The 18,075-nt window shown below is 50.1% G+C and overlaps 3 protein-coding genes across 5 annotated transcripts in view; 2 read left to right on the plus strand and 1 right to left on the minus strand.

Annotated features, from left to right (window-relative positions):
* Window positions 1–265: 265 nt before the first annotated feature.
* Window positions 266–18,075, minus strand: part of LOC117891859 (uncharacterized transmembrane protein DDB_G0289901) — an 83,709-nt gene continuing 65,899 nt past the window's right edge. The window contains exons 2-12 of one of the 3 annotated variants that reach the window (XM_034797621.1): window positions 10,338–10,617; window positions 9,124–9,394; window positions 6,149–8,834; window positions 5,697–5,814; window positions 4,453–5,626; window positions 3,324–4,386; window positions 3,048–3,261; window positions 2,716–2,984; window positions 2,405–2,646; window positions 1,262–2,296; window positions 266–1,199 (exon numbers count right to left, since the gene is read on the minus strand). In XM_034797621.1, coding sequence (XP_034653512.1) covers window positions 1,126–1,199; window positions 1,262–2,296; window positions 2,405–2,646; window positions 2,716–2,984; window positions 3,048–3,261; window positions 3,324–4,386; window positions 4,453–5,626; window positions 5,697–5,814; window positions 6,149–8,834; window positions 9,124–9,394; window positions 10,338–10,388 — 7,197 coding nt within the window. In that variant the 5' untranslated portion in view covers window positions 10,389–10,617 and the 3' untranslated portion in view covers window positions 266–1,125. Of the gene's footprint in view, window positions 1,200–1,261; window positions 2,355–2,404; window positions 2,647–2,715; window positions 2,985–3,047; window positions 3,262–3,323; window positions 4,387–4,452; window positions 5,627–5,696; window positions 5,815–6,148; window positions 8,835–9,123; window positions 9,395–10,337; window positions 10,618–18,075 lie in introns of all 3 variants that reach the window. The other 2 variants (XM_034797618.1, XM_034797619.1) reach the window with 2 other exon arrangements.
* LOC117891862 lies at window positions 15,769–16,572 on the plus strand. The gene is made up of 3 exons (XM_034797624.1): window positions 15,769–15,870; window positions 15,956–16,108; window positions 16,167–16,572. The coding sequence occupies exons 1-3, from the start codon at window positions 15,796–15,798 to the stop codon at window positions 16,503–16,505; spliced, it is 567 nt and encodes a 188-aa protein (XP_034653515.1). The 5' UTR covers window positions 15,769–15,795; the 3' UTR covers window positions 16,506–16,572.
* Window positions 16,836–17,577, plus strand: LOC117891863. Its single transcript, XM_034797625.1, has 3 exons — window positions 16,836–16,908; window positions 16,972–17,124; window positions 17,206–17,577. The coding sequence occupies exons 1-3, from the start codon at window positions 16,846–16,848 to the stop codon at window positions 17,548–17,550; spliced, it is 561 nt and encodes a 186-aa protein (XP_034653516.1). The 5' UTR covers window positions 16,836–16,845; the 3' UTR covers window positions 17,551–17,577.

The raw sequence follows: 18,075 nt of genomic DNA on the forward strand, positions 1-18,075 counted from the left end.
ACATACATATGTATGTATGTCACTATTATCGCTATCTTCATCATCGTCATCATATCATATATGCACATGCGTATATATATGTACGTATGTATGTATATTTAAAGTACAAATTGATGCTTAGAAACAATTTAAATCAGTGTGACGTGACTGCTGCTGTGGCTGCTGGCCCAAAACTGTCGAATCATTTTCCATTCATAGAGAACTTATATATCAAGAATCTACGGACACGAACAGTACACACATACAATAGATATAGATACACACATAGTAGATACATACATATATATTTAGTTGTATAAAGAATGAATGGGCGGCGCGCCCAATTTGTCTTTTAGATGCAAATCTCGCGCAGCTCCATCCGCAACACAGATAGGGATAATTAATACAAACTCTAAATGCTAAACTTGTACGGTGTAATTGCATAATTTAATCGTTAAACAATATTAATTCGTTTATATTTCTTATCTCTGGTTAGTTTTCGTTTAATGGTTATTTTTACAAAGAAATCAACACACTACAGTTTTGGGGTTTGTTTGTTTGCTTGTTTTTTGCAACATTTTCTTCTTGTGTTCGTCTGTCTGTCTGTTTGTTTGTTTGTTCATGTTCGATTACGCCTCTCTCGTATGATATACATTAATATATATATATATATGTATGTGTATATAAATATAGATATCTATATGTATATGCAAATACACTTAGGAAAAAACCGCTATAGTAGTTATGCTATATATATTTATATATGTATATGTATATGTATAGTTGTGTATGTGCTAATAGTAGTGATACCTTAGGATAGCTATAGTTAACCACGTTGAACGAAACATACAAAAAATACTTATGCATATAAATAGTCGATTCCTCATTAACTCGATTGTATGCATCAGCATCCGAAGGACTATGGGAAGCATAGAAGACCTGAACAGGATTCGACGGGAAGAAGTTGGCGCGCCCAATGAGAGTGTCTGTCGGTGTTCCTGTCTGTCCATTGGGATCTTCGGACAATCAGTTTGATGAGAACCAGCAAATGCAATCGCCACTCCCACACTCCTATTTCCATTACGATACACGCTAGTTGTTCTTCACGTTATACACCTTCTTCTCGTTGCTCCCGTTCATTGGTTCTCATTTCGACGGTCCCGGCGGAAACGGGTTTATCACAGCTACAGCAGCAGCCTGCTGGCTAGCCAAGACAGCCGCTATACACCAAAGAGATAGGGTATTAGTTAAGATAAAGATAAAGATTTTGCTCACAACTCACCTCCATAGGGCGCCGGATACATGGGATAACCGAGGCCTACGTGTGTGTGGTGATGAGTGTGGACGTGCCTTTGCGGAGGCGGACTGCGGGAGTCAGCGGCACCTGCGCCACCACCACCCGCAGGACCATTCACAGCGGCCCCTCCGACGCCTCCCACACCAACGTTGCCGGGTGGTCCGCTGGGTGGTGGGCCACCAGGCATCGTCTGTTTGTGCGCGTCCAGAGCCGACCCAGGCGGCACTCCGTGCGACTTCTGGCCGGCCAGGTCCGGCTTATTACCGGGCGTCGAGCCCAATCCTCCTGATGGTGGCTGTAGATTCAGCGGCACACCGCCCGCAGACCCAGGACCCGAGCCGGGCTGGCCTGACCCGTTGCCACCGAGGACATTGGGACCGGAGCCCGGACCGCTGTTTGATGGGCCACCCGACTGGGGTGGTCCGATGCTGGGACTGCTGACGCTCACCTTGACGGGGCCGCTGCCGCTGGTGGGCGACTTCAGGGCCCGTTCGCTGAGCTCATGGATCTTGTGCGTGGTGTAGTACTGGCTGGCTGCATGATGTAGTGCATCCAGTGCCTTGGTACCCGTATTGCGGGAGAGATCTTCTGGCGCATGGTAGCGGGGAATTGGAAGATGGTACGGTGTCGTGTTGTATGGCCCGGCAGCGGACATCAGTACGTTCCGGTACATGGGATGGTTGGGATCGAAGCCGAACGGATTCGGCGATATATACGATGGGTGGAGGAAGTACTGCGACGTAGGCGGTGGCGGCGGTCCCTGTGTTTCCATTGTCGGCTTTTGACCCTCCTGCTTCACCTTCAGCTGCTGCTCATCCTCGCCGGAGTTGTTCTTTTGCTTGGGGGACTCCTTTGTAAGATTCGTGGCCTTGTTGTTTGCCGCCGAGGACGCCTGAGCCTGCGATTGTTTTAGCTTCTGTTGTTGTTGTTGCTGCTGCTGCTGCTGTTGTTGTTGCTGCTGTTGTTGTTGTTGCTGCTGTTGCTGCTGATGTTGTTGTTGTTGGTGCTGCTGCTGCGCCTGTTGTTGTTGCTGCTGTTGTTGTTGCTGTTGTTGTTGCTGCTGCTGTTGCTGCTGCTGTTGCTGTTGTTGTTGCTGCTGGTGCTGCGCCTGTTGTTGCTGTTGATGATGATGTTGCTGCTGGAGATGCTGGTGATGCTGCTGAAGCGCTTGCTGCTGATGCTGGGCAAGAGTCATGTGCTGCTGTTGCTGCTGCTGCTGCAGACTGAGGTTGGAGTCATCCTTGTGCAGCATGCCGGGATGTGGAGGAAGCCCACCAGGACCTCCGCCACTGGCAGCGTTCTGAGCGGCTGCAGCAGCAGCAGCAGCGGCGGCGGCTGCCTGGTTTTGTCGACCAGTAAACATGTAATACCTGAGGAGAAAGCAGAACGAAATCAGTATGGATGGGACGGGGATGCCACTCGTATTGAGTTCCTATTACCTTCGCAGCTCTTCGTCGCGCGCCTGTTGCACCGCCGCCAAGTTCATCGAGTGACGCTGGTAGATGGCTGGATACGCGCCCAGGGCCTGCAGATCCTTGGGATGCAATGCGTGAGGCTGCTGGGGCTGCGTGGGTGGAGGCTGCTGCTGAGGTTGTTGTACCTGGGTCTGAGATGGCGGCGGGTGCTGCTGGCCAGGATTTGAGCTCGGCTCCTGCTTGATCTCCTGCTTCGTCATCGGCTCCTGCTTGATCAGCTTGTTCGCCAGCAGCTGAAGGAACGAGATCGAAATGAATTATTATACGAGCAATGGAAAGCTTTGCGCATAACGCACCTGCTGCTGGGGCGCCATGTGCTTGGGGTTCTCGTGTGGACTGGGACTCTCCTTGAGCCGCTCCTCCTTGATGCTGATCCCAGACAGCTGCTGGGCTTGCGACCCGGGCAGACCGGGATGCCCGCCCAGCTTCGCCGTCTCCTCGGAGGAGCCCACAATGGAAAAGGTCCCAAAATTTGGGTCAACATTGTACGGATACGCAGGCGGAATAAAGCTGAAAGAGAAATGGAAATGGTAGAGTTCGAAGATATGGAAAGGACGGCAGGCTTGACTCACTTGAAGGGATACAAGTGGTGCATGCCTTTTCCGGGCGTTGGACCGCCCAGGCCGGCGGCACCAAGAGCTGAGAGACTGCCCAGGCCAGGCGGCAGGGCTCCTGGCGGCGGGCCAGCCACGGCACTGAGATTCACAGGTGGCGGTTGGATGCCCGCTTGAGATGTGGGTGGGGCACCTCCATCTTTCCCGATGTTTTCCCCCTGGCCGTGGGGCGGCCCCTGCTGCAGTGGCTGATGGGTTGCCTGCTGCCCGGGCTGTGGCTTGGTCATCAGATCCAGAGGCGGATCCTTGTTCTTGTTGCTGTAATCGGCCAGGTGGGCACTAACCGCCTGCTGGGAGGGTGGCACAAGCAGATGCGACTGCGGCTGTGAGGTGGGCGGAGGAGCACCCGGCTGCAGTTGCTGCTGCTGGACCTGCGCCTGTGCCTGCGCCTGTGCCTGTGCCTGGGCGAGCGTCGGTGGCATTCCGGTTGGCTTTCCGGGCTGCATGCCATCGGGCCCCGTCTGCACCATGTACTGCTGCGGCTGTTGTTGTGGAGGCGGCGGCGCCTGCTGCTGAGCCGGGTAGAACTGGTACATTCCATAGCCGCCCAGGGCGGGAATGCTGGGTGTGGAAGCTGCCGGCACCACGCCCACCTCTGGGGCCTTCTTGCCGAGCAGCTCGATGTGCTTGCCCACCTGCCCAACCGACTTGTCCAGCAGCTCCTGCTCGGCCACTGGCGTAGAGTCGTCCGATATATCACTGTAGGCCGGACTCTGCACATCCTCGCGGGACACCCGGCCATCGAAGTCGCCTGGCCCGGGCGACTTCCGGTTCTTCTTCTGCTTGCTATTGGAGCCCACACCCACAGACCCAAATCCTGGAGAGGTCTTTAGCCCGGCCTGCTGTACGTAGCCAGCTGGTGTCTGCTGCACGTCCTGTGTGTGGCTGGGTGGTCTCGGCGGCGACTGCTGCTGCGTCTGTGGATTGACCTGAACCTGAACCTGAACCTGGCCTGGCTGCTGCTGTTGCTGTAGCAGGGAAGTGGCGTCGGGTGGGCCAAAGCGCAGGACTCCGGCTTTCACTGAATGGAGCAAGAGATTGGGATTAATCGAAGCAGAAGCGTGGGTGGCACGGGTCGAATACTCACAGGCGCCCTGCTGGAGCAACGCCTGCTGCTGCTGCTCCGTCAACATGGCTGGAAGACCGCCCATCAGCTGTTGCTGTTGCTGCTGTTGGGAGAGAGCCTGGCCAGAGATTCCAGCTGTGATGCTGCCCCCAGCGACGGGCTGATTGCTTCCCGAGCTACTACCTGGCGTTAGCAGCTGTTGCTGTTGTTGCTGCGGTGGCGGTGGCGGAGGCTGCGCTGGCGGAGGCACTGACGACGTCGCCGTCGCAGCAGTTACTGGGACTGCCAGCGGAAGATTTGGTGCTATGGGCACAACAGAGACGGCTAAAGCCTCTGTTGTTGCTGCACCAACTGGCGTTGCTGCGGAGCAGATGGGTGTCGGAGTTGCCGGAGTGACTGCTAGTGGAGCGGGTATAGCTGGTGTTTCCACTGAGGATGTGGTAGCTATCGGGGCGACTGAAGCTGCTGCTACTGCTGCTGCTGCTGCTGCTCCGGCTCCGACTGCTGTTGCACTTGTCGCTGGAGGAGCGCTTCCGTTGACAACAGAAACATTTGAGTTGGAAGCGGAAGCGGAAGTTGAGGATGATGCCACTGTTCCTCCTGTTACTGTTGTCGCAGCGGTAGCTGTAACACCGGCTGGCGAGGGCGGCGTGCCCAGCTCCTCCGGTGCCTGCATCGAGTCCTCGTCCATCGAGCTGGCGCCTCCGCCAGCCCCATGGGCGTGCGACTGGTGGTAGCGCAGACCATTGGCGTGCTTGTACTTCTTGCTACAGTCCTGCTCGGGACACTCGAGCAGCACCGGGGAGATCGCGCAGGGCGAGGCAGTCTTACATTTCTTTGTGTTGATTTGCACGTTGAGTCCGGTGACTGGGTTAAGCAGGCTCTGCGGCTGCGTGGCCAGGCCACCGCCGCTTGCCGATATTGGAATGCCGCTGGCGTTCACCATGCTCCGGTCCGAGCACCCGTCCGCGTCGCCGTTGAGCGGTGACGGTGCCTCGTCCTTCGACTTGCGCTTCTCCGGACGCGGCGGCAGAAATGCTGTGGGTGATGTGCTGGGCGTGGCCCCGCCCCCATTTCCAGAGGATCCACTGTTGCTGTTTGTGGCCGCGTTCCCCGAGGCACTGCGCGTTGCCCCTCGTCCCTTAGTGGTGCCGTTGCGCAACTTCGAGTGCACTTGGGCATGGGAGAAATAAATCTGTAATAAAATGACGTAGACGAGAATTTTAGCTTTGCTGATCATCCATCCGTCCATCCATCATACATACCGAACTTCTGGTTTCGGTGAAGTTACTTAGGTCGGGAGTAAGGCCGGCACTGCGTCCGCGCTTGCCGCGACCTTTTGGAGTTCGAGAATCTAATTCTTCAGTTGGTGAATCACAGAATCTGAAATGGGATCGATTTAAATAATTGTTCAATAAGTATACCCATAACATAACCCATAACGATCCCTGCCCCCCACCAAATGACAGATGGGAAACGTCTCAATAATTTAGCCTTTTGAATCGATCAGACATGGAGGACTCTGGGGAGTTCAGTTTGCAATTTCGGAATATAGTGAGTGGGCTGACAGACCGTGGCCTCAATTGGACAGAAGGAAAACGAACAAAAACCGGAAAATAATAATGAAAGGCATCTTTATTCAAGTACGGATCTAGGCTCTATGAAATAGTTTGGGAGTCAGGTTGCCCCACCGACAATTGCAGTACCACGCACTCACCTTGGAGGAGCCCAATCGTGTCGGGTGCAGTCTAGCAGGGTGCCCACATAGGTCTTGCCGCGCCACGTAACGTTCACAACGAGAACGCCGCCCTCGGTCTCGTGCCAAACGATGCCCTCGAGGGTGACCGAGGTGCCCGGTTCGCAGGGCCCCAGGCAGTCTGGTTCGGTGATGGTCCCCACCGAAGTGCCGATGCAGATGTCGACCATCTCCTTGCCGCTGCCGCCGGAGCTGTTTGCCTCGTGCTTAGCCCGCTTGGCTGGTGGGGATTTGGTGTCCTCGTCGCCAACACTGCCAGCCGGCACCGAAATCGTGTGGTGGACTGTCGCTGAGATCATCCCCGGAGCCATCATTTTCGCCTGGGCCGCTGCCGATGCCTTGCTGTCTGCACTGCTGCTCGAGCTGCTTTGACTGCTGTTGGAGTTCGAATTTGAGCCGCTTCCACTTCCGCTTCCGCTCCCGCCCTGTCCCTGACCAGGAGTGGGACCCTGACCGGTGTAACTGTTGGATGCGGCTGCGGCAGCCAGCTGTGCGGCAATGTGCGAGGATATCTTGATGCTGCTTCCCGAAGTTTCCTTTCCTGGCGGCCCCGGTGCATTCGGCCCTCCAGTGACGCCGACGCCGACAACGACAACGCCCCCACCCCCGCCGCTGTTGGATAGCTGGGTGGCGGATGAGGAGACTGCCGTTGTGGCTGCCAGCAAAGAGGCTGCTGCGGGGACGACGGCCGATGGAGATCCCGCCGAGGGCGAGCCGGCGGAGGGTGTGAAAACTCCTGGCGGCACAGCTGACATGGAGGAGGCAGCGGCAGTAGAAGCAACGTTGGCTGAACTGCTCCCTCCGCTGGAATTGGAATTGGAGTTGGACATGTGCGCGGCGCGTCGGATGCAGGCGTGGTGGGAGCAGGGCGCTCCCACGTCACCGCTGCAGGAGCAGGACGTTGTCCCCGACCCCGAAACCGATCCCGATCCTGAGCCGGATCCGGATCCAGAACTCTTCTCTGGCGTGTCCTTCTCCCCAGCCGCCGATGCGGCCGCGGCCGACTTGTCCACGGACATGCGATTGGAATGTGCGTTCTTGTCCTTGGTCTTTTCGCGCCTGTGCCCAGAGCTGCCCCGCTTGGTGCCCTGAGGCGTTGACTGGCTGCTGCTCGAGGAGGTGCTGGCCGAGCTGCTGTGGCCGGCACTGTTCTGGGCGCCACTGGATGAGGATCCGCTGCCAGCACTGGAGTTGTTCATGTGTTTCTTGCTGCTACTTGAGGAGTTACCCCCGCTGCTGCTCCCGCTACTGGAGGAGTTGCCGCTGCTGGCGCTGCTCGAAGAGTTGCTGGATGAGAGGGACGACGCGTTGTTGACGCCCGTGCTTCCGTCCTCGTTGGAGTTGGCCGCCGAGTTGACGCCCAAGGCTCCGTTCTGCTGGTCGGTGGCCTTAACTATCTCGTGCTTGGCCTCCGAGCTCTTGGTGCCCGGCTTGGTGCGCTTGATCTTCATTTTAAGTCCTTTGTCGAGCGTGGCTTGATGATCAATGGACATTTTTGCGCTCGATTTACCGCTGGAGCTGCTGCCGCCTTGCGAACTCTGGCCACCGACTGGGCCGCTGAGGCTGCCTCCGCTGCCGCCGCTGTTGTTCACGCTGTTTCCCGTGCTGTTGGCGTTGCCGCCTCCTCCTCCGCTCCCACTAATGCTGCTGCTTCCGCTGTTGTTGCTTGTGTTGCTGCCGCTGCCGCTGCCCGTTTGCGAGGACATGCCGCCAGCGGAGACTTTGGGGGCCTGCTGACCAGTGCCAGTTGCGGATGAGGCTGTGCCTGGGGCTGATGCTGTAGAAGGGGAGACTAGGCTACCTCCCTTAGAGAAGCCGGCAAATGTCGAGGATGACAATGTGCTGCCGGCTCCGCCTCCGACTCCTGCGCTTGATCCGGCTCCTGCTCCTGTTCCGGCTCCGGTTCCTGTCCCGCTTGCGCAAGGCGTTTTGGAGTGACTCCCGCTGCTGTGACTGCTTCCTAGTGTACTGGGAGTGTTCAGTTGTGCCACCAAAGCGGATTTGTAGCCCTTGGAGCTACCGCTGTAGCTCGACGAGGTGGAGGAGGAAGATGTCGAGTGATGATGGTGGTGGTGGTGATGCTTGCCCGAAGAGGAGCCCTTGCTAGCCACGTTTGTGTTGCTTCCGCTCCCGCTCCCGCTACTGCTGTTGGAACTGCCGTTCCCGTTTGAAGGCGTTGATGACGCAGATGATGCACTACTGCTCCCGCTGGCGCCACTGGGGATGGGCTGGCGTGTGAACTTAATTGTGGTTGGCGATGTGGCCGACAAATTGCTATGCAATGTGGTCTTGTGTGACTTGTGATGCCCTGCAGCCGCTGACGTTCCTGATCCTGACGCTCCTGGTGCTGCGGCTGGTGCTGATGATGATGACCCACTCGCTTTAACTGGAGCCGATGTAGATGTGGAAGAGGAGCTGGTTGCCTGCTTGGCATTTATCGAGGTAGCCTGGTTGCCACCACCCGAATGCGCAGCAGACTTTTCGATATCCGCGTCTAGATCGTCCAACAGCTCTGGGATCCCCCCGATGTTCCACTCGTCCTCGTACTCGAAGTTCGTGTCCTTCGACTCGCTCGAGTTGGAGCTGCTCGACGAAGACAGCGCCGCTGAGTGGGAAGAGGCTGTTGTCTTTCCAGCTCCAGCTACCTCTGCGAGAGGATGAGAAATGGAACAGAACAGAAGAGAGGTAAGTGAGGAGCAATAGAAGGGACAAAAAGATTACTATTCCACTTGCAAGTTAAATTAAATAGATTTAAGGAAAGATGCATATGTACATATGTATATCGGTTATCCCCAAACGGGGAGCACCAGAGCGACCGGCACAAAGAGAGGACAGAGGACGAAAAAATACACTGTCCAGAGAGCGGTACTGACTCAGCATCAATAAAGTAGATCTTGGCCATTGCATTTGCAGTACTTCTTCGCTCTTTTACTTACTCGTGTGCTTCTTGCTGCTGCTGTTGTTGTTGTTGTGATTGCTCCTCTGATTATTCGCTGCCGCTGCTGTCACCTTCCCTTTGCTATTGTAATTCAACGTTTGATTCGTTGTTGTCGCTGCAGTCGCGTTTCCCGTTGTTGCCGTCGCTGTTCCTGCTGCTGTTGCTGCTGCCGTCTGGATTGTTGCTGCGTTCGCTGCACTTAAATTAGCTAACAATTTGTTACTCTTAATATTGCTTTCCGTTGCTACGTTGCTGCTATTCAGGGCCACCTGCGAACACACGAAAAGGAATCCAAAGAATCAGTTGCAGCTGTATTAGTCCGCGGATGTCTGTGTGTGCGTGTGCTCTGTTCTTGTGCGTGAACGACGGAATAGAACTAATCGAAAATCTCGAATCACTTCACTTTGGTTCCCCTTTACCTTAGAAAAATTCGTTTCCATTCCATTTTACAGGTCCCAGTTATATACATTTATTCTTATTTATTTAACTAAACCAAAAAACAAAAACGAAAAATTTCTCTAGAATATTTTGCGCGAGCCTCTGCGGCGTCCTTTTTCGTTTGGCAGAGCAGCGACGCTGCTGATGGAACTGAACGGAAAACAAAAAAAATTATGTATAAAAGAGCCAGAGAGCAACCACCGAAAACTGCACATACACAAGCATACACGTACAATCAAGAGCGGGAGAGGAAGAGTAAAGCGGGGTAGAGCTGCCAGAGGGCAGCGGCAAGTAAACAAAGCGAACGGGCTCAGTGTTGGTAAACGCTCTTTGGGCGGCAAACAGCAAACGGCGTCAAACTACTCACATGGCATAGCTGCTGCTAATAAATAAATAACTATGCGCGACAGCTTTAAGTGATTTCGATTGTATTCCCCCGGCACCCCGCCTTAAACAATAAATCAGACAATGTTAAACGCTACTGCTTCCATAAACCAATGACATCAACACACAAAACGTAGTTGAATTCTCTCCAGCTTTGCTTTCCTTTAACTTTGCCTCTTTCTCGTCTCTGAGCTATCACCGTTCGCGCTTATCGCAAACTGAAAAAGTCTAGTGGCCACTTGAGAAAGCAGGCAAAGCAGCCCGAACGCCCGAAGAGCACTTGAGTAGCCCGAAATGATGACAATAAAATAATTACGGTCTTATCGCCCACTAGTGCAGAGCGTAAAGAGGGGCGACCGGGGGTGGGGGCAAGGCATCGAATATTCTCACCTTATTCGGGTGGTGGCTAGTGTTCGCCTCGTTACGTCTCATTGACTCCATGCAGACGCAAACGATCGGGCGGCCGCACTGCGCGGGCGGCCCAAAGTACTTCCAATAGTGCCTGGTAACGTGCAGGCAGCGGTGATGTTTTTGCTGCGTTTGTTGGAGTTGCTGTTGTCGCGGGTGCTACTGGGATGGGGTTGTTGCTGCCGTTTAGTCGAGCTTTCCAGGCAAGCACACAGGGAGACGCAGGGCCTCGGCCCACGGGCCAAACTGTTCATTTTCAAAACTGTAAAAGAAGCGGAGAGATACAATTAATATAAAATGCAATGCAGTGTAATAATGTATGTACATACATATTTAAATCGGACTTAATATATGTACATACATACATATGTATGTATGATTATACTCTTATCAAGTTAACTTGAAAGGTTAACTACACTGTTTACATAACGGGATGCCATAATTTACAAGATGTTTTGCGGAGAAAAGGGGCATAGAGGTGGAGCAGCACCTTAACGACTCGGTAATTAAAGCACTTTGGCACAATTTACTGATAAGCGGCCCCACTGGCATCAGGAGCCCCGCTATCAAGAAGTGAAGTGCCCCGAATCATGATTTGACATGCGTGCTCAAGCACAGTAGCAGCTTCGATTTCGATTGCTGATAAGATATGTATGTACTGCTCGCTGGGAATTCTAGAAGTCGCAGGTAGCATTCTCCATTACCCGTTGTCCACTCCCACACACTCGAAGCCATGCCGTCATCAGTGTCACAAGCACAAGCCATGGTGGTGAGCGTTAAGTTCTCATCTGGCTGCCACAACCGAACCGAACAAACGTCAGCGGTTCAAATGCTAGTAATGATAATTGCTAATAATGATAACTGAAATAAGATTGCCAAGTACCCAGAGAGGAAATTTAATAATTGTCTGCGAAAAAGACAGATCTTAAATAAAACTTGAAAGACGACTCAAAAAAAAAAGTGTCACATTCTACCTTGTTGGTTTATTGCGAATAAAGACTTATTCCAGTCGATTGCCCAAAACTTGTCCGAAAATGGGCTTAGAGTGGTTTTACATTTATTGACATACATAATCCCCGCTTCTGTTGACCTCCAAAACCATTATCATCTGTGAAACTATATCAACAAAATACGTTTTTATATTTCTACAAAAATACACATGTACATACATATGTGTGTATGTATGTAGGGTAACACATTTCTTTCCCAGAGCAGCTCCCTCTGTGTCACCAAGCAACAACAAAACAAAACTTGCGACTCAAAGAGCGAATATGCGTCACCTTGTGTAAAAACTCCTTGGTAGGCATACACATGTACATACATACATATGTATGAGTGCGAGTTCGAGCACTCGTGTGAATGTGTGCGGCCGCTAATTGCCAGAGAGTAAGTACTAGTGCCATTCCCCTTCAGCAACAATCGCGTAGCTTCGGTAGAGTCTACAGTTTTGTTGTTTGCTTCCTTTTCTTGCTATTAAATTGATTGATAGATTTGCCAGAATCTCTGTTGATCTCTCTTCTTTTTTCTGTGCTGCGCGGGTTTTTTTTAGAGCAACAACAATTAAATTTGCATGTGCTTAACATTTTATGATAATTAAGTGGCAGCCCGAGACGACAGAAAAACACGATTTGGGTGCGTGCGTGTGGGCCTCACTGGCGGAGATCTGACTGATTTTTGTTTGTTCTGTTCATAATTAATTGAGTTGTTGACTGAATGTTCTCGAGCCCACACATTGCGTGTTTTTATATACATATGTACATATGTAACTGTTTAGTTCAAGCTAAACTAAATGCTTATATCAACCAAATTACCATTCCAGGGACACAGTACTACTTACATATGTATGTATGTATATTAGAAATACATACATATGTACATATATACATACATACATGCATACATATGTGTGCATACATTTTTAAGTGCTTAAATTGCGATTGAATCGCCATTGCAAAATGCAAAGAGGGAATGAGAGAGAAGATGTGTTGTGTTGTGTTGGTATACCCGGTACTCGAAGAGTAAATAGGGTATGTTGTATTTGTGGGGAATAACGGTTGTATGTAACGCACAGAAGGAAACGTTTCCGACCCCATAAAGTATATATATTCTTGATCAGCATCAATAGACGAGTCGATAGAGCCATGTCTGTCTGTCCGTCCGTCTTGTAGAGCGCCTGGATCTCAGAGACTATAAAAGCTAGAGCCACCAAATTTTGATTCCAGACTTCTGTATGCTCACACTGTTACAAGTATATTTCAAAAATGAGCCCCGCCCCCTTCCGCCCCCGCAAAAAGGGGAAAACCTCCCAAATCTACAATTTTGAAGATAAAAGAAAACTAAAAACGCCATTCTGTAGTGAATGACCATATCTATCAGATCCGATTGGATTATTATTATAGCTACAATGAAGAAATTTGTTTGCAGTGGCTAAACCCACCCTGTCACGCAGCTTATATTTATTTTTGCACTTTCCCTCATTCACACTCTGCTTCGCGCAGTGTGCGGCCTCTGCCTCTGCCGCGACTCTGCAGTGTGTGTCTATAGTGGAGGATGGCGAGCTAAAGGAGCGTGTTGGGGTGAGCAGTGTTGTTGATGTAGATGACAGATGAAGAAAAAATGTAAAATTTGACAAAACACCGCTAAGGTGCAGATGTAGTACTGAGTGCCGGGTATAAAAGTTGTGACGCGTAAGAAGCGTCTCACACGTCCCTTCTCGTTTTCAATAAAATGGTGGTAAAAGACCTTTTTGAGTCACTTACAGACTTTTAAATCAAACAAGTGATACCTTTTTGAACAGACTGGAACGATGGTATTCGAAAAACAAAGAAGCCCCTACACATTTCCATTCCATCTTCTCGTTTTTCATAACTTTTGACGGGTACCCATGAATTGTGCTGTTCATTGAAATATTAGTGCTGGGTGCAAGTTTATAAAACAAATTTAAAAAAAGGAAACAATTAATTTAAAAAGTTACCAACAGCCCAGTACAATTTTAATTAAAAACTTAGGTCCTTAAATCGAAAAAAAAGTTAAATGTAATCTTTTTATTTTATTTAACCATTTTAACTAGAATAAAAACTCTGAAAATGCGAAATACTTTTTTATGCGAAAAACGTTATCTTTAGAAGATGGTCGAAATTGATTGCAGGCAAGGTTAAGGTCTTCAACATCCTCAAAATTGATGAAATTTGTAATTGTAAATCGCTCTGAAATGGTTATGGAAGTTCGTAGACGACTTGTGATTACACTAGTCCCAGAAAGCTACGCGGTTGGATATGAGAGCAAAGGTGTGCTCAAAAAATGTTTTTAGCTGATGAGTGTAACGTTGTATTATTTGGTAAGAGATACCCAAGAGAATGTATGTACTTATTTGGAGTTCACAGATTTCTGATTACTACCCAAATTCTTGAATGAAACAGTATTGATCATGTTGGGTTGAGCATTATGTATTCCAGCCTATTTAGAGTGGTACTCCCTAGCCTGGCGTTGGAGACTAAAGACTACATATACAATATTTTTTGGTAAAAGCTTTCATATAACACACTCAGTAAAAAGAAAATCGCTCGTTTGCCGCCACACTCCATGCCATGTGGGTGGCAAAGAGTTTTGTGGTATGTACATAATTGGCATGTGTCATTAACGACGACAACGGGCCCCAAAAACACAACAAGCCAAGATGTGGATGTGGATGTGGATGCACATTAAGTGCTTGCTAGTGCTGTTGCTGGAAGCGGCAACACCGCATACAACAAACAACAAGATTGAAACACACCATAATTTAGACAAATCAATAAATTACTAATAGCCGCCGTTGCTGTTGCTGTTACCGTGCCCCCCTCCCGATCCAACGAACCATGTTGTTGTCGTTCAACATTCCAATGAATCCCCGAGACCGATGCCCACAACATGGTGGAAGTGGGAGTGTGGGGAGGGGAGTTACATACAAGCAACCGCAGGCAGGTAACCGAAGCAAAATACAGAGAGAGAGAGAGATAGCAAGTATAAAAGAATGAGAGAGAAGAAGGCGAAGCACGGCAAAAGAAAGGCACAAAGACAGCGCCGGTCATCGTTCAAGTCGTGTTTTAAATTGGGTCTGCGGCTAGTAACATATTGTACGTGTACCCCACGTCTCCTTCCATCATCAAAAAAGAGAGAGAGAGAGAGAGAAGAGAGAGGTAGTGGAACGACTTCTCGTTATGGTCTCAGTCCCTGTCCGCACGTACTAAACATCGAGAACAACAACCAAGCCAAAAAGCATCAACATCCACCGTCAGCAGGAGGGGAGCATGGTGAAGTTAAAGATTTACGGCAACATCGTTGTCGGTTCGGTCGGATTCATCGTCGTCGTCATCGTCATCATCTTCGCTGCTGCTTCTGCTGCTGCTGCTGCTGTACACGATTGATCCTCTGCGGTTGCTAAATAAACGCCTCCAGGGAGTTGCCAGTGCGCTTTTAGTAGCGTCTCTAAGCCCCTTCCCGACCGCAAAGAGTGGATAGCAACATATACTTACACATTTATCCCTTAGCGGAAATACTCACAGACACATTCGCGTTCTGTTTTGATCATTCGATTCGCGATAATTTGATTTTTTACAAGATCACACATATGTATGTACATATGCATAGACATACACATGCATGCACATGCATACATGAGTACATACATACATAAATATGCACATACACATTCGATTATTCGATTGCGTTGGGGGGCGGCTTTTTGGGTTCCAGATGCACAGGGCCTGGGCGGCAAACAGTCGGATCGCATCGTTCAATTAAATTAAGTGCAGCAGCAGATTCCTTTCCACTGCTTGTGGCATGTCCACCGCCACAAAGCGTTGCGACGCCCCAAAGTGTAGGCAGCTCAAGTGCCGATCATGCCACTTAGACGAGGGTCGGTCTGAAACTAAGCAAGAAAGCCTGGGATCGGGAAGGGGACGCAGACGCAAACGCAAACGGTGTCTTCAAGGGGGTAGGTAGGAACACATTATATTGCCTCTTCGATATATTGATCACTTGAGTGTCTCTGCGACCATCCCCTTTCCATCCATTGACAGTGGCAGCCAACAGCATTTATGACTTTATTCTCTCGACAGATCTTTTGTTGATGTCGCCGAGACATCGGGTAATTTGTTGCCTTCAATTAAGAGGGCTCTCTCTCCCTCTCTCTTTGTCTCTGTGGTTACGTTATGCAACTCTAAAATCCAACGGATGATAATAGAGAGAAGAGGTCTCGTTATTGTTTCCATGGCACTCATGCGCCAGCGCCCAATTGTAGCGTTATGTAATATTGCTTCGTACTGAATCCAGATATAAAACCTTTGACACGAGGATCGCATGCATATCGTGCATAGAGATGATGTTGCTGGACCAGATTGTTGGCAGGTGAGCGCTATAAAAGCCACAAAGTTGTGTCAATATTTTACAATACTTCGCCAAAATGCTGCCCCGTTCGCTGCACTCCTTCTCTGGACTTTGGGGGCTACTTCTGATCGCGCAGAGCTGCAACAGCGCGGTAAATATCTTCAGCTCCGCCAGTGGCTGATGAAATATTGCATCCAAAAGAAAACTCTGCTCAAATGACTACTCCCATCGAACAGCGCAAATGGGACTACGAGCCGGTGTCCATCACCACCCACTCCTCGGACGAGAGCATGCTCAAGATCGAGGCCAAAATCGATCGGGTCAAGCGCGGCGAGTTCGCCATTTCGGCCACAATCGATTTCAACTATGCCATCGATGACACGGTCATGGTAGGTATAAGTGAAAGGGGCTTGTGATTGATGCATTATTATCCGCTTTCGCAATCAGATTGAGGCTGTCGCCTATCGCAGTTCGACGGGACAGGAGAGTGACTACAAGTTGGTCCCTTTCAACATTCAAAAGCAGACCTTCGAGGAGTTCCTGAACACCCACTACAAGGACATGGTGATCCAGAATCTTGGCAGCTGCTCGGACCTGCCACAATTCGAAGACAAGTTTGTCCCGCCCTGGCCGCAGAAGACCTACAAATTGGATAAGTGCGTAGCCGACAACGACGGTTTCCCGGAAGTTCTGCCCTTGGGTTTCTACAAGATTGTCCTCTCCATTACGGGGCCCGTTGACTGGGGAATAACAATTATTACGAAGTTGACTAACAAACTGATGTGATGATATTCCTATGCGAACGGACAAATCTCTTTTACCAATATAGAAATTGCTATCCGTACTACATATACAATATTAAACAAGAGAGTCCCAAACTTACTGTGTGTTCATTGAGCATGGGGGGATCCGGCGATCGATACGGATTAAGCCAGGCTTACACAGTTCGGGAAACAGTCGTGCATCGACAATGATCTTGTCCACTTAATGCTATAATTGCGGCTTGTTAATTGGCGGCAAACACGATGGTTCCCCTGTGATTCAAGAGCCCGAAAATTACAACTAGGGGTATAAATACTCCACCCGAATCACATTGTTGCAGATCCAACTGCAAGTCGAGCGCGCCATGCTCTTCGAAACCATACAAATCTGGCTGCTGCTCGCACTTTTCCGCGGTGCCGTCGGTGGGGTATGTAGAGGAGGCAGTTACCCTCCCAACAGATAGTCCACCAAATCAACGTTCGAATTCTAGAAAAAATGGGAGTACGAGCCCGTGTCCATAGCCACCTACAGCACGGATGAGAGCCAGCTGAAAGTCGAGTCCAAAATCGATCGTCTGAAGCGCGGAGAGTTTGGCCTCACGGCCATTTTGGAGTGGAAATACGATACAGACGAGACCACAATGGTTGGCAGGCAACCCAATGAAATCACTCAAATCTACGCAACATCTATCCAATCTTCTAATACCTTCTTATACCCCTCGCAGGTCGAAGCGAGTGCTTACCGCAGCGATTCTGGGGCGGAGAACGATTACAAACTGCTGCCGTGGACCATCCCGAAGCAGCCCTTCTTCGACTATCTCGACACGTACTACAAGGACGTGATCATTAAGAACCTTGGCCACTGCTCGAATCTGCCGCAGTTCACGGGAAAGTTCCAGCCGCCGTGGCCGAAGCAAACCTACAAGGTCGATAAATGCATCTTCGATGGCGAGGGGCTTCCGGAAGTAGTTCCGCCTGGTTTCTACAAGATTATCTTCATAACCTCGGGACCCAATCAGCCTGAATGGGGTTTCACCTTAGTCCTCAAGGTAACAACCAAATTATTTTAGGCAATTCTTTTTCAAAAATCTGCGAATAAAGGTAAAGGTCCACGCTCTTTTGGTATACCAATTCAATCACAACGAACATGCTGGAGAACATTTTATTTCACATATGCATGTTTTTATGTGGAATCTACATTCTAGAATCTAGAAACATCATCGAACAATTCCACAGAAATTCATGCTGTTCAGCACTTGAGCGTTGGCTATAAAATTAACTTTGCTATTTGATCTTCAGCCAGTCTCAATTCGGAGCAGTAGATGGGGGGAATGGCAGAACACATTCATGAAATTTAACCGTGGAAATGGAAAACCTGCGACAAGTCTCCTTTTATAAAGCGATGGGTCTCCGGAACTTGTTGAGTTCTTTTTCTAAAGGGTTGTGTTCCGCTTCAACGGTGATCTAACGGTTCCACTGTGGTCCTTAAGGTAGCGGCCATTGAAAAATTGACAAAATAAAGCAACGAACGACACCGTGACAAGGCTGGAGAACCAAAAAATAGTTCTTGTTTCGGTCACGCAATATATCATTGT

The sequence above is a fragment of the Drosophila subobscura genome, chromosome E (genome assembly GCF_008121235.1).
Source record: "Drosophila subobscura isolate 14011-0131.10 chromosome E, UCBerk_Dsub_1.0, whole genome shotgun sequence".
Classification (NCBI taxonomy): domain Eukaryota; kingdom Metazoa; phylum Arthropoda; class Insecta; order Diptera; family Drosophilidae; genus Drosophila; species Drosophila subobscura.